General features: G+C 35.8%; 1 protein-coding gene across 1 annotated transcript; it reads right to left on the bottom strand.

The window, feature by feature from the left end:
• Positions 1-217: 217 nt before the first annotated feature.
• On the bottom strand, positions 218-14,348 carry LOC131986200 (ribonucleoside-diphosphate reductase large subunit-like). The gene is made up of 19 exons (XM_059351050.1): positions 14,117-14,348; positions 13,347-13,435; positions 12,043-12,220; positions 11,064-11,164; positions 10,903-10,962; positions 10,779-10,818; positions 9,556-9,718; positions 8,799-8,940; positions 8,023-8,106; positions 7,429-7,590; positions 5,663-5,742; positions 5,375-5,576; positions 5,137-5,286; positions 4,137-4,358; positions 3,974-4,050; positions 3,191-3,326; positions 3,000-3,095; positions 1,514-1,702; positions 218-418 (listed from the first exon to the last, which is right to left on the bottom strand). Exons 1-19 carry the CDS (start codon positions 14,133-14,135, stop codon positions 218-220), a joined length of 2,391 nt encoding a protein of 796 aa, XP_059207033.1. The 5' UTR covers positions 14,136-14,348.
• Positions 14,349-15,608: the final 1,260 nt, after the last annotated feature.

Genomic DNA, 15,608 nt, shown 5'->3' with positions numbered 1-15,608 from the left:
ATTAATTAATTCTACCCTATTCATTCTATACAAACATGCATACAACACAATTCATGATGAAAATACAGAAAATATTAAATAAAAACAGCAAGATTGTGTGACCTGAAGATAGCAGTGTGTAAAAAAACAACAACCATTGTTACATCATATACAGATAAAAAGAACTGGATGTTCCAAAAAATACATTTTTAATAATGAAGCTGGTGGATAATGCGATTCAAGAGCCACACATCAGACACTCATCTCTGTTGGCTAAGGAGCACACCATGGCAGCAGTGTTGCGCTCTTTGGTCTCCTCCTGCTGCTCCTCCTCACTGGTGGTTGATTGGGCCTCCTTTAATTTCTCCTTGTTGAGGGTAAACTGAATGGGGTTGGCAGCGGGCTTCGTCCGCAGGTAGTACATGCCGGTTTTCAGGCCCTGCAGAGAAAACACAGACGGGAATTAAAACCCTCTGAATCGTATGTTTTCTTTGGCAAATTGTCAGAAAGACACCGGTTACCATAGAAACGGTACAGGCATTATCCGATATTGTCCTTCAACGGACCTCTGCTATGGAAAGAACTCAAAATTCCTTCAACCGTTACTAAATATTAATAAGGTAATTCAATTACAATTATATTCATAATTAATAATCAATGTTCCAAATTGATAATTTGTTAACTTTATGAGACTGATTCACTATAATTTGCTATCTTTCCTCTTTCTAAGTAAAGAGGTGGTGCCCCGAAAATAACTTTAATTCATTTAAAGTATTAAATATTAATTTAGTCAATTTCTGATAGCAAAATTGATCTAAATTAGCTTTACCTCTAAATATTTTGGTACCCCTGCTGGAGGCAATGTGTATCTGAACCAGATACCCCTACAATAGGTTACAAAAGTTTCCATCAAAAAAACTAACCAAAACAAAGCTGAAAATCGTGATGCTTCTGTCTCATTTAAAATGTCAACAAAAATAACCTGCTTTGAATAACTAGATCCTGTTAAAAACATTAAATTCTGCTCCTCAGAGACATTGTGAAGCCATGATTGATTCTGCTGAGACGAACGGTCACGTGACAAATATTCACTGAAAATCTGTTTACACAGAGCAGAGAGGAGAGGACAGGAGAGGTTGTAAAAATGCAAGTAGTTCAATATGTATAGCATGTGGAGACATTTTTTCCCATTATCCATTACACTTGTGAGCTCTTGGAAGAGTTGTACATATAAATTCTATTTTATTGCAATTAATAATTAAAAAAAAAAATGTAAGAAGAAATTTAACTTGCATTTTTTTTTATGATTTATGTCCTGTGTTACTCATACATTTTTGAGTTATTCACACTTCTTTGTAATTTGATTGATTGTGCTGATTCCATAGTGCTGCAGAACTCATGCATAGCAGTGAAATACAAGGCCGCAGAGAGTAGAATAAAAAAAAAGAGCAAAAAACGCCCTGAATGGCGTATTTCCTTAGCACTGTGATGGAGAATGAATCGAGTCTGTCTTGCCCAGTCAGTCCTGACTTACCAACTTCCAACCGTAGAAGTGCATGCTGGTCAGTTTGCCGTAGTTTGGCTCGGCAATATGGATGTTTAGTGACTGGCTCTGGTCAATGTAGGCGCCGCGGTCTGCTGCCATCTTGAGGACAGTCTTCTGGGAGATTTCCCACACGGTTTTATACAGCTGCTTCAGATCATTAGGGATCTCTTGGAGTTCCTGCGGACGAGTCAGATGTTGCAGATGTTGATGACCATCAAAAACGCTTGTAACTATAGTAACATCTAGACCAGGGGTGTCAAACTCAAATACACAATGGGCCAAAATGTAAAACTTGAATAAAATCGCGGGCCAACATTCTACAAATAAACCTTTTAATATATACCAAACATGTTTTGCTTTAACATTAAATATGGAACCAGCAACGCTTATAAACATACAATATATAACTAAATAGTGCAGACATGCAAAATCAAATTTAAAATAAAAAACACATCAGTGTCATTAATTTATTAAATAAAAATTGTATGCCTCTTTCCTATTTGCATCCCCCTGATTTAAATATCAAAATAAACTTTTTCAACAGGTTAATAAATTCTGCCTTTCTTTTCGCCATTTTTGTGAAGGGGTAGCTGGGAGACAGCTCTAGCTTGAGGTTGCTATGACGACTGTCACAGAGGAGCGTTTCTGGGTCCTGTCCTGATAGACGCGCCAAAACAACAGCAGGGCATTGTGGGATTTGTAGTATTAGCGGTAAATGTGCCGTATAATACCGGCGGGTCAGCTTTTATAGTACAGTAATAAGACAATAATTTGGTATTGCCTCACGGGCCAAATAAAATTACACAGCGGACCAAATTTGGCCCGCGGGTCAGAGTTTGACACCCCTGATCTAGAGCAATGACACTGGATAAAGATTTTACTAAAGAAATACTTTCAACTAATCACCTATTGCTGCCTCAGATTCTTGAAGAAAACTTTCTCTTATGCCTCTACCGTGAATGAAGAATCAAAAACAGAAAACTCTTGAATTGGAGTAAATGGGGGCAGCTTTTAACAACTGTATCAAAACATCTATTTACAAACTCTCATACAACACTACAATGTGACCTGTGCTTTCCAAACACATGCATTTCTGCTCAAATCTTAATATTTTAAACTATTTAAAACACCTCTGCATGAATAGTCTCATGCGTAGTCAAGTAGTCCATCTGTGCAAGCGTAAAGACTGTTTATGCATTAGAGTGTTCAATAAAAAGGTCTTTAGGGAAAATGTATGTGACTTGGGTTATACCGCACAAGTTCTGTGAGAGTTTATACACCGCTGTTTTAATAAACAGTAGTTTTTCATGTTGTTGAACGCTGACCCCATTTACTTCAATCAAAGGATTTTCTCTGTTCACTGTGCAGACACGTGAGAAAAACAAGTTTTCTTTAAGAGTTCAATTTCACACAAGGCGACTAATTATTGTAAAAGACTATAATTTTCTGTATTCCTTTAGGTGTGGCCCTTTACCTGGATGGACCCGTTCTGAGCAATCAGCTGGTTCTTCATCTCGTCGCTCCACAGTCCTCTCTCTGTGAGGTCTTTCAGCAGGTGAGGGTTCACAATCTGTTGAAGGGGGTTAACAAAGATGCTCAGTCACCTTTCCCTTCATTGACACACCACCGTGGAGATACAAAGCAGTGAATGCACTCAGTGCTGACCTGAAACTCTCCTGAGAGCACCCTGCGTGTGTAGATGTTGCTGGTGTAGGCCTCAATGGACTCGTTGTTGCCCAGGATCTGTGCAGTGGAAGCTGTGGGCATGGGGGCCAGCAGCAGGCTGTTCCTCACACCATGCCTGAGGACACACAGAGGGAAGCAGGGTGAGTTGGACAGTGGTGGAAGAAGTATTCAGGTCCTTCACTTAAGTAGAAGTACTACTACCACACTGTGAAATTACTCCACTACAAGTAAAAGACCTGCATTCAAAACTCACTGAAGTAAAAGTACAAAAGTATCAGCATCAAAATGTACTTAAAGTATCAAAAGTAAAAGTACTCGTTATTCAGAATGAAGCACTCAGATTCTTTTATATGTTCTAAACATATTACTAAATTATTTGCACTGATGCATTTAAGTAAGTAGCATTTTACTGTTGTCCAGGTAGGGCAAATTTTAACTATTTAATATACTTTTATGTGGTTTAATTTATAAACATGCAAATTCACTTTAAATTAATCATGTTTTTATGTTAAATCTCGACCTGAAAAGTAACTAAAGCTGTCAGCTAAATGTAGTGGAGTAAAAAGTACAATATTTGCCTCTAAAATGTAGTGGAGTAGAAGTATAAAGTTACATATGTGGAAATACTCAAGTAAAGTACAAGTACCACAACATTTTACTTAAGTACAGTAGAGTAAATGTACTTAGTTACATTTCACCACTGGAGTTGGAGTAGATATGATACGAGAAACACCAATAAGGAAGACATTCAGGAAGACTTACTTGGCAATTTTCGCCTTCAGTGCTTTCCAGTCGTGGAGATCTGTCGGGGTTTTATCCCACATGTCATACTGAAGGATCTGGGGGAAAAAAATCAGTTAAATCTGAGCCAAAACTGCTTCTCTGTATCCCAGGATGGATTTGAGACATTGTGAAATCTACTCACTCCCTTGCTGACAGGAGAGCCGGCGTAGGTTTCATACGGGCCGAGCTCCGCTGCCAGCTCACAGCTGGCCTCCAGGGCGGCGTGGTAGATGGTCTCGAAGATCTGAATGTTGAGCAGCTGGGCCTCTGGGCTTTCAAATGGGTAACGCATCAGGATGAAGGCATCGGCCAAACCCTGCACACCGATTCCTATCGGCCTGTGGCGCATGTTAGACCTTTTAGCCTGTGAAGCAGGACAGAGCAGCCATTTGTTTATACAGATAATCAGTTTTATTGCCAAATAGATTTTCAAATGCAAGGAATTTGCTGTGGTATATTGGTGCATAAGAACAAACAAGTACTAGACTAAAAATAGAGATTAAGGCAAAAACAGCAAAAATAAACAGAGAATAAGAAGAATAGAGTAGAATATACTACTGGTCAAAAGTTTTAGAACACACCAACTTTTCCAGAATTTAATTGAAAATTATGCAGTTTAATGTCTCACATTTGCAACATTTAAAATTCTTTATTGAGCATGATAGTGTTTTGAAAGTTAAAAAAAGATTCAAAATCACATTTTATGTTGGACTAAAGGACTAAAAAAAGACACAAAATGACAAAAAAAGACACAAAATGACAAAAAAAGACACAAAATGACCAAAATTACTTACAAAGACATGAACATAATTCAAAAATGCACAAAATAGCCCAAGACTCCATAGAGTTAAGTTGTTAACCCATTTGTTGTTCCCTGAAAAAGGCCTACTTGTATAATTCTGAAATGTACATTATTTTTCAGTTTTGGTTAAGCTTACCTTTTTTTATTTACCTCTGGCAGTTCACCACTTACCTTTGTACCCTTTCAAGCTGTTCATTTGACTTGAACTGCTTGAATTTCAATAAAAAAAATGGAAAAATTGGGGAGTTCTAAAACTTTTGACCGGTAGTGTATGTACAAATATGATTTTATCTAAATTAGGTAAGGAGCTGTCCAGACACACATGTAAACAACAGCTGACCTCGATCACTGGGTAGTAGTTGATGTCAATAATCTTGTTCAAGTTCTTGACGATGACTTTGGTGACTGATTCGAGCTTTTTGAAGTCAAAGGTCTTTTCTGAGGTGACGTACATGTTGAGGGCGATAGACGCCAGGTTACACACTGCTACCTGAGTTGAAGGAAGAACAAACCAATTGAGCATTGACAAAATTATTTATTTGAATACTGCAGAAACAGCAAAACCTCCTGCCACTCACCTCATCTTCGCTCGTGTACTCTACGATCTCCGTGCACAGATTGCTGGACTTGATGGTGCCCAGGTTCTGCTGGTTGCTTTTCCTGTTGCAGGCGTCCTTGTAGAGCATGTACGGTGTTCCGGTTTCTGTCTGAGACTCGATGATGGCGTACCACACCTGCTGGGCCTTCACCACACGCTTAGCCCTGCCCTCCTTCTCATAACTGAGGACGAATCAAAGACAAGGGAACAGGTTAGCACTGAGAATTGGGCCATTTGTGAGGAACGCAGCTTGGTGTGGCATTCTTACCGAGTGTAGAGCTTCTCAAACTCGTCTCCCCAGCATTCTTCTAACCCTGGACATTCACTGGGACACAGTAGAGACCAGTCCTACAGGAGCAGGAGAGGAACAATGAGACTTTCTCCCTGTTATGGTGAAGATTTACACTAGTGGGGCGGATTAGCTCAATATTTTACAACAATCGTTCACTTTGTGATAAAAGCATGAAATTTGGTAGATGTGTTGGTGAATATGTTTCGAACAAATCTGGATATTGGGCCACCTCAAAAGCGCCCCCTAGTGGCCGTGGCAGGCATTTGTTATACGAATAAATCAATGATGAATAAAAACTTTCCTTTTAGTAATACCAACTGGTGATGAATTGTATATTGTTGGAAAGCCTGATTAGTCACCTTTACAACGAGGTACAGCTTGTAAGGATCGTGCATTCATGGAATGAGCAACGGGGCTAAACGTGTGGGTAGCAACCCCCAAAAATGTGCATCCCCTGTGTAGTGGGCTGGATTAGCTGAACAATCGTTCATTTTGTGATAAAAGCATCAAATTTGGTACACTCTGAACACGCTGAATACATGTTTAATGAATCTGGATATTGGGCCATCGCAAAAAAATTCTGATGGCTGTGGCGGCCATTTTTAAAAATGGCCGCCGGTGGTTACTGGCGAGGAATGTTTTGCCTACCCTACAGCTGCTGTTTCATGTTTTCAGCACCACAAATATAATTTAGAGACATGTTAAAGTGACAAAAGCTTTATTACAGTCTAATAGAAAAGAACATTAACTTTGTTACTTACACCTCGTTTTGACATGTAAACAAACCAGAAATCCACTTTCTTCCTATGATCTCCGATGTGTTTGTGAAACGTGTACATTGAAAAATGTGAACTTTTGCTGCAGATTTCAGCCAGACTGAATGCACTGTAGGAAATTAGCTAAGAGGCTATTTCATTCAAGTTTATTCAAACTGTGTAACTGTTTAAGTAAAAACTCATTGTGAATTTGAGTAAATTTATTTTGCTAGAAGTAGTAAGCATAGGCTACACCACCTAAACTGAAGTAAAATAAAAGTGTGAGAGTTCATTATACATTCATATATTAATTTATTAGCATTTTTTTAAATTATAGCTATATATTCCATAAAACTGGATGGCAAAAACCTCTCAAGATTCACTTTTCTCCCGTCTCTGCGGTGGCGTTTCTATCCATCCACAAATAACATTAGGGGTCATACTCTGTATACGATACTGAATTATATATAGGGTTTGTCATATTTAGTTCTTTTGTAATGTTTGTTATTCTTTTCTCATATAAATACATTTATTTCAGAAAAAGATTGGCCTATTTTATTCCATAGGCTATTTTTATTTAAGATATTTTTTTGTTTCGAATGTGCACTTTATAGAACTTTGATTTTTTTAAAAGGTACTACTGTTGTTATACAGTATGTATGTTCACTTAAATAAAACGTTTCAATAAAACTACTTGTGACATGAACATTTGCTCTATCATTGTGATAAAAATATTGGGATATATATTGCATATTGATATTCAGCCTAAATATATCAGGATATGACTTTTGGTCCATATCGCCCAGCCCTATCTACAATACATAACAGTGGATATAGCCACCATAATTTCCTAAAGCCATTTGAATCACTTGTTTGTCGAACCAACAGTTGAAAAAACAACGTTAGGAAATGCCAACTATCAAAACCACCAGAAAACATGCAGATTATATATAAATAATAATAATAATAATAATAATAGATAGCTACCTGATTGCTTTCCACTCGTTTCATGAACAGGTCTGGGATCCACATGGCGAAGAACAGATCTCTGGCCCTCTGTTCCTCTTTACCCGTGTTCTTCTTCAACTCTAAGAAGTCAAACACATCGGAGTGCCACGGCTCCAGGTACACGGCGAACGCCCCGGGTCTCTGAACATCAAACACAGAGAGAAAAGTCATGAGGCTTACTGCCAGAGTTGACTAGTTGTTATGTAAGAAAGACACAGAGAGGAGATCTAACAATGGAAACTTCATTTTTGTAAGGTAGAATAGAATAGAATGCCTTTATTGTCACTATACACATGTACAATGAGATTTAAGAGCTGACTCCAGAAAGCAGTGCGACAATAAATAAAATACATAAAAGATATACATTATAAACATAAACATACACCTGCTTAGGCAAGTAAATGTAAAGAAAACAAAAATATATATAAGATATAATGTAAAACATAGGCAAGAAAGGGAGGTAAGGTGCTCAGTCTTAAATTCAATTTGCCATGATGCTATTTAGTGTTCATAAATATATTGCACAGAAAGTTCTAGTCTGTCACACGATGTAGGATTGGTGAAAGTCTTTACCTTGTTGCCACCCTGGTCCACGTAACGTGCTGTGTTGTTGTAGACTCGAAGCATAGGAACCAGCCCATTAGATGTGCCATTAGTCTGAAAAAAATAAAAATAAAAATAAACGTTGTAAGTCATACAAAAAGGACAAAGGATTAAGCTCCTACATATTCAATCCAATTGTCCAATCCAATCCAACAGAATCACAAATGTCACCTCATGTATAGATCAGCATTGACTAAATATCTTTGCGTTTGATCTTATTTCAAACTTCAAATTTCAATAAAACTGATTTATTTTTATTTACCATTAGATAGATAGATAGATAGAGACAATAACAACACAATTAAATAAAAAGAACAACCTAGGCATACTTCAAGCAATAAAAATATAAAAAATACAATAAAATACAATAAAAAATAAAGTGTCTAAAGAAGGAGTATGTATTAAGGAGTAGAATAGAATTCCAGTGCAGAATAAATATGAATATACAGTATAAAAATGTTGGTGCCATGAAACAAATAAGGTGCAATGAACAGTGTGCATAAAAAACACATAAAGTGCATAGACAGTATGTAATGAACCAGGTTATTATTTGTTATTGTACAGTGTGATGGCATGTGGAAGGAAAGATTTTTTTTTTTTAATTTAAGTATGGTTTACATTTTGTACTACCTTGTCATTTGCAACTGCCTTCATCATTTCAAGTGTTAATTTGTAAAAAAAAAAGAAAAGAAAAAAGTGTTTCCTTTCTGTTTGATTTGAATCCCTGTGGTGTGCATGTGACTCACCCCAGCAATGTAGCTGCCTGTTGCTCTGATGCAGCTAACTGCCAGTCCGATGCCTCCAGCTGATTTGGAGATGAGGGCACACTGCTTCAGTGTGTCATAAATACCCTCGATGCTGTCGTCCTTCATGGAGAGCAAGAAACAACTGCAAAAACACAAACAAATTTAGGAATTAGAGGATAGGGGTGTGCCATATCGATAATATCGGTATATTTTTTTTATGGTTAAAAAAAAATGCATATCATGATATTGGCAATGTTCCTACTTCTTGATGTAGTGGTAAAAGTTGTTTTAATCATCAAAAGCTACTATTACTCCCTCTTGCTAAACACATGCAGCTGTCAAAATAAGAGCACAGAATCCACCACATAATTTACAAGACTGTCAAAATAAGATGCCTTAAATAAAACATACAAGAACCTTTATTCTCCTTTACAAAATTAATTAAAATACGCCCCCGAAACCCCTAAATGGCTATTTTTATTATTGCTGATACTAAAGAGTCAAGAGTAAAAAAAATTTATTTGGCAACTGTTGAGATTTGCACTTCAAACTACATGTTAGATTTTTATTTATTTATACAGACTAAAAAAAACAAACATATTTTCTATATCTTTTTAAGTATTTCCTAATATCGTCATCGCAAAAATAGCCTGAAATATCGTGATATTCTTTTAGGGCCATATCGCCCAGCCCTATTAGAGGACACAATTTAGAAGAAAGCATGAGAGATGTGAGCAGCTTTACTCAGAGTCCTGACCTCGACAGCTGTGGCTTGTTGGTGCCGGCGTTGAACAGAGTGGGTGAGGCATGAGTGAACCACTTCTCTGACAGCAGGTTGTAGGTCTCAATAGCTGCATCAATGTCTCTTTTATGAATCCCGACAGCCACTCTCATAAGCATGTGCTGGGGCCTCTCAGCAACTGCAAGGAAAAAGAGATTAATTAGAAAACTTAACAAAATTATGACTTTTTTTTCTGTCAAAACCACTTTATTCTACATGTCTCCTTTTTTTTGGCCAACATTATCTTTACTGAGTTTTCAAAATGTTTCCAAAATACACAAATATACAGAAATAAGAGTGCTCTCACAACAAAGGAGACATCAGGGGCTACTAAATTATTGTCCAGTATTCAGATTGTCTTTCCTTGTAAATCAGGAATTTATGAGATAACATAGAGCAACACTTAGGTGAAAGTACAAATATAAAATACGAAAAGAAAAAAAAACAAAAACCAAAAACAAACAAACAAAAGAAACAACAACCAGGATAATAATAATAATAAGAGTTTCTCCATCTTATCACGAGTTAGCCCAGGTCACTTCACTATTTAGCATGGTTCAAAAATACAAATGCAGATGTACAATTCACACAGAATAAAGAAATCACATATCAAAATAAAAATTATTTTAGATCACTGCAAGGGATTACCCCTAACTACGCCTCATCGGCTTCATTCCCCACATTACTTAAATCTACATGTCTCCTTTTAAACGTCACCAAAAAGAAACCACTTGGAATATCTAGATAAAAACATTAAATTCTGCTCCTCCTGCGACACTATGAAGCTGTGATTGATTCTGCTGAGACCAACAGTCACGTGAAAAATATTCACTGAAAATCTGTTTACACAGAGCAGAGAGGAGAGGACAGGAGAAAATGTGTATAGCATGTGGAGACCCATTTTGTCTCCCAATATTCTTGAGAATAGAAAATTGCTATATATACAAATTCCATTTTAAAAATATATTTATCAGAGAAATTCAAATTTTTTATTAAATGATTTATGCCATTATAACTGTTATTCTGCACAAAATATGTGCAACTCAAAACATTCTTGAGTTGTTCCCACTTTTAGCCATGATTGTGCTGATTCCATTTAGGTGCAGGACTATATATCGCAATGAAATACAAAAAGAATTACAAAAATAATTGACACTAAACCACACTTTTCAAGAAGCTATAGGGAAATTAATTCTTACCTTTGCCATTAATCTTCAACAAATATGACCGCTCAAGAGTCTATTAGAGGGAAAAGGACAAATTAGATTGATAATCCAAGTAAATGCTTGAGATGTTGAATGTAAAGTTAAATTAAAAAATCACCTTAAAGCCAAAGAAGTTGTAAGAGAAGTCTCTGTCGAAAATGATGGCAGAGTTGAGGCGCTGCAAAGGATTGAAGAGATTATGTTAAAAATAATGCAAAACAGAAATACAGTGACTTACACTTTAAAAACAGACGAAATACATATTTAATTGTGACTTACACCCTTGTTTTCAAGAACAATGTCGAGCGTCTCCTTGGAGATCATAGGAGAGTGGCGTTTATTCAGCGGATTCACGTAGTTGTACAGGTCTTCCATCACATCTACAACAGGAAACGGAATAAAAAGTGACATCAGAAGTGATAAATTAAGATTTTACATTCAATCATGTCCCATAAATGGACCACCAACATCATAAAAAATACATTTTAATTAAATGAAATGTAACATTTTGCTTTTCATACAGAAAATGTCATACAATATACACTACTGGTCAAAAGTTTTAGAACACACCAACTTTTCCAGAATTTAATTGAAAATGATGCAGTTTAATGTCTCAGTCTACTCTGAAATTAATGCACATTTGCAACATTTAAAATTCTTTATTGAGCATGATAGTGTTTTGAAAATAAAAAAAAGATTCAAAATCACATTTTATGTTGAACTTAAGGACTAAAAAAGACACAAAATGACAAAAAAAGACACAAAATGACAAAAAAAGACTCCAAAAGACACAAAATGACAAAAAAAAGGCACAAAATGACAAAAAAAGACTCCAAAAGACACAAAATGACAAAAAAAGACACAAAATGACCAAAAAAAGACACAAAATGACCAAAAAAAGGACACAAAATGACTTACAAAGACATGAAAAGAATTAAAAAATAGACAAAACAGCCCAAGACTCCATAGAGTTAAGTTGTTAACCCATTTCTTGTTCCCTGAAAAAGGCCTACCGTACTTGTATAATTCTGAAATGTACATTATCTTTCAGTTTTGGTTAACCTTACCTTTTTTTATTTACCTCTGGCAGTTCACCACTTACCTTTGTACCCTTTCAAGCTGTTCATTTGACGTGAACTGCTTGAATTTCAATAAAAAATTGAAAAATTGGGGTGTTCTAAAACTTTTGACCGGTAGTGTATATATAATATACATTTAAAATCTCGCAATGAAACAGTGGATTTTTACAGTAACTCACCGCTGAATACTTTCTTGGTCTCTTTGTGCAGATTAGACACGGCGATCCGTGCAGCGAGGAGAGCGTAGTCGGGGTGTTTGGTGGTGAGGGTGGCCGCCGTCTCTGCTGCCAGCGTGTCCAGCTCCACAGTGGTGACGCCACTGTACAGACCCTGGACCACCTTCATTGTAATCTGAGTCTGCACCGTAAAAATAAATGGTTATTTTACAGAAATTCCCTGTTATTTTTTCTACATTAGGTGCAAATGCCATTAACCCTTTATCAGGCAAAGAACTATATTTGGTAACTTCAGGTAATATTTCGAGAAAGAAGTTTATGAGATTAAAGTGACAAATCTACAAGAAAAAAAGTCACAGATTTAAGAGATTTAAAGTGGCAAATCTGCGTGAAAAAAGTCGCAGATTTATGAGAAAAAAGTGGGAAAAAAGCAACTTTTTTCTCCCAGTTTCACCACTTTAAATCTCATAAATCTGCACATTTTTTTCTCGTAGATTTGCCACTTTAATCTTTTAAACTATTTTCTGAAAATATTATTTTTGTATGTTTTTTTACACATTCTGGCAGTATGTAATATCCTCCAAAATTTCTCTAGGGTTGAAATTTTGAATTTGCAAGTATTTCAAGGAGTGCCCTTTTAAGGGTTAAAGTGGTGAATCTGGGAGAAAAACGTTGCTTTTTCCCCACTTTTTTCTCGTGAATCTGCAACTTTTTTTGCGCAGATTTGCCACTTTAATCTAGTTAATTTGCAACTTTTTTCTCGAAATATTACCTGAAGTTACCAAATATAGTTATTTGCCTGATAAAGGGTTAATTAAAATGTCGTAAATTACTTTCATTGCAAATATTCACCATAAAATGGATGTTAAAATCTGTAAATTAATATCATGGGACTTTTTCCTTAACAGAATTATTCAATGTCTTAATGGTCTTGAATGTTAAATTACAGCTAATTCTTTGTAAAAAAAAAAAAAAAAAAAGGAAAAAGACATCACATTGTTGAATGTAAAATTAAGGCAACTTTTTATTTTATTTTCAAGTAAAACTTTGACTTCAATGTTTAAAAATAAGATTTTAAAAAATGTCAGCAAACGTTTACAAAGGATTTATTGAAGTAAAAAAATATGTTTTTCTACATATATTTTATATATTATTTTTTTACAGTGTGCACAAACACAAATAAAGAGTTACAAGTGGTAGAATATCAATGAAATTGAGTGAACAATGTCACATATTTACATAATGTGATGTGTCTCTTTTTTTTATTTTAATTTTTTTAACATTGATGGGTTGTGGTGTGAACTTACAGGGTCCACAAAGTCAGAGTTGAGTCCATAGCAAAGCTTCTGGATGCGAGATGTGATCTTATCAAAAGTAACTCCCTCCTGGCGCCCATCTGAAATAATAATAATTTAAACACTATTAGTTCTCAAATTTCAATTCTCAGGTCGATTGATGATATAACTTGCAGTGGAAAAACACTCAAGCAATATCAATGTAACAGCTGTGCATTGGATTCCTTCCAATTAATTCCTGATCAATTAAGACAGCTGAAGCGCGCGCTGAACACCTGTCTAACCAGTTATTATCACAACAAATAGTTTCTACTTCGCGCCCACACCACAGATACAAACAATGATAATATAACTACAATAACCCTTTTCTCTCACATTACTTAAAGGAGAAGTTTAACGTTGCAAAACACCCGGAAAATGAGTTTAAACATCAAAAGCTAGAGAGCAAAATCAGGTTAAGTAGCTTTATAATGAATGTAAAGTCTCACCTGTGTCGCTTCTACTTAAAGATAATGTTATTCAAAGTTAAAGGCAACAAACCTGCAGCTTTTGTCCTTTCATAATTCAAGTCTTTGTTTGGTGTCTCGACGGAAACACACCAAACAAAGACACAAAAACGCACTTTAACATTAGTGGAGCTGAGCTGAACATTAAAGGAGTTAATTCTGTGGAGCATTGACATTTAAAAAAAAAGTTTATACCAATTATGAGGCCCTTTAACGTTAAATCCCAGGCGTATGACATTATTCGACAGTATTTGACAGCAAAAATATTAACTTTACCTCGTTTAATGACGTGCATGTTGGCAACAAGGCAGCTGGTTTCTTCAAACAGCAGTTGTTATCTTCTCCGCTTCACAAACGAATAAAAATCTTGCAGTACAGAGTTGTTATAGCAGGTTATAACACTGTGAGGACAGTCAGCCGGCACAGTTGAATCTCAAACTGAGGGCGCCAAAGACACACGACCAGTTACACTGCTTTGTGTCAGCGGCTCAGCCAATCAGATGAGAGTTGATCAGACTTTTAAACCAATCACAGACCACAACCCCGCCCCTCGCTTCCGGCCGAATCTGGCGGGATATTTTAAACAACAGGTTTTTATAACATGTAATTATCCTGCAGTGTTGCCCTATATCTGCTGTTTGTTGCAATATAAAAAAAATTCCAACAACTACCAATGAATGTCACTTAAGTTATAAATATGACATGACTCATAACACAATGCATTTTAGATTGAAGTAACAATGCACTATATTTATGTAATATTCCATTAAGGTATTAAAGTACAACTGGGTTGACTTTCATTCACAGTTCACTAATTTTGTAGCACTTCAGAATGAAGCAACAAGGCTACAAATAATTGGAAAACTGCCGTTTACTTCTCCATGGGCAATATTGCAATCTTACTTCCCATGTGCAATTATTTGGACACCTTTTACTAACTTATATGATTGTCTTATTCTTATTTCACTGTATTTTATTGTAGTTTTGTGGCAACCTGGCACAATAATTCCTTCAAGATTAATAAAGTTCTATCTTATCGAAATGAAAATGAAATTAAACAACAAATGCAGTAAATATGACAATAAGAAGTGTATTGTTATTAGTGATATTCATGTTCAGCATCTGATTTTTAATTTAACGTGGTCCCAAGCACAAATGGCGATAAGTTAATATCTTTAAATAGCTGTCTCTAAATGCATAAAATCTACCATCTTGGAATTTCTTTAGGCTATTCAACTCTAAGTGGCATACTTGCAAGCCATAACTTGACTTTAGAGCGTTGATGAACAAATAAACCCAAGTGACAGATTTATTATTTGACCTACATTAGACCTACATTAGTTCGCCGCACTCCCCTCCCTCTTTTCTTCCTCTTTTTTTTGGGGGCATTTGACCTACATTTTTTCCTGAATTTTATTTTGAAGGGGGAGAAAAAAGCCAAAGAAGACCGGATGTGACCCTCTTAGGGTTTTTTTTTTTTGGACTACAAATACTTTTTCTTTTCTTTTATTTTTTTCAATTTTATTGACAAAGAATCACGTACAAAATGTCATGGCATGTTAACAACAAGTACCACATAATAAAAGAAATATATAAAATAATGTAGAGAAAAATACAAAAGCTTAAATAAAATAGAGATTTAAAAAATAATTAATACAAATATACACTATATCCGGTTTTGGACTACAAAAAAATCGCGCCATTTCCGTTGGTTTTCTGGGCGGACTACAAACACGTCATCGTAAAATCGCTCCGGACTACAAAATGA

Source organism: Centropristis striata, chromosome 15 (genome assembly GCF_030273125.1).
Source record: "Centropristis striata isolate RG_2023a ecotype Rhode Island chromosome 15, C.striata_1.0, whole genome shotgun sequence".
NCBI lineage: Eukaryota > Metazoa > Chordata > Actinopteri > Perciformes > Serranidae > Centropristis > Centropristis striata.
This window is presented reverse-complemented; position numbering and strand designations above follow the sequence as displayed.

Bases quoted from the DNA above. Each gene is read 5' to 3' on its own strand.
- LOC131986200 (XM_059351050.1), bottom strand. The intron at 7,591-8,022 runs GTAAAGACTTTC...TTTGATGTTCAG, and splicing joins TGGACCAGGGTGGCAACAAG to AGACCCGGGGCGTTCGCCGT. The intron at 4,051-4,136 runs GTGAGTAGATTT...TTTTTCCCCCAG, and splicing joins GCTCTCCTGTCAGCAAGGGA to ATCCTTCAGTATGACATGTG.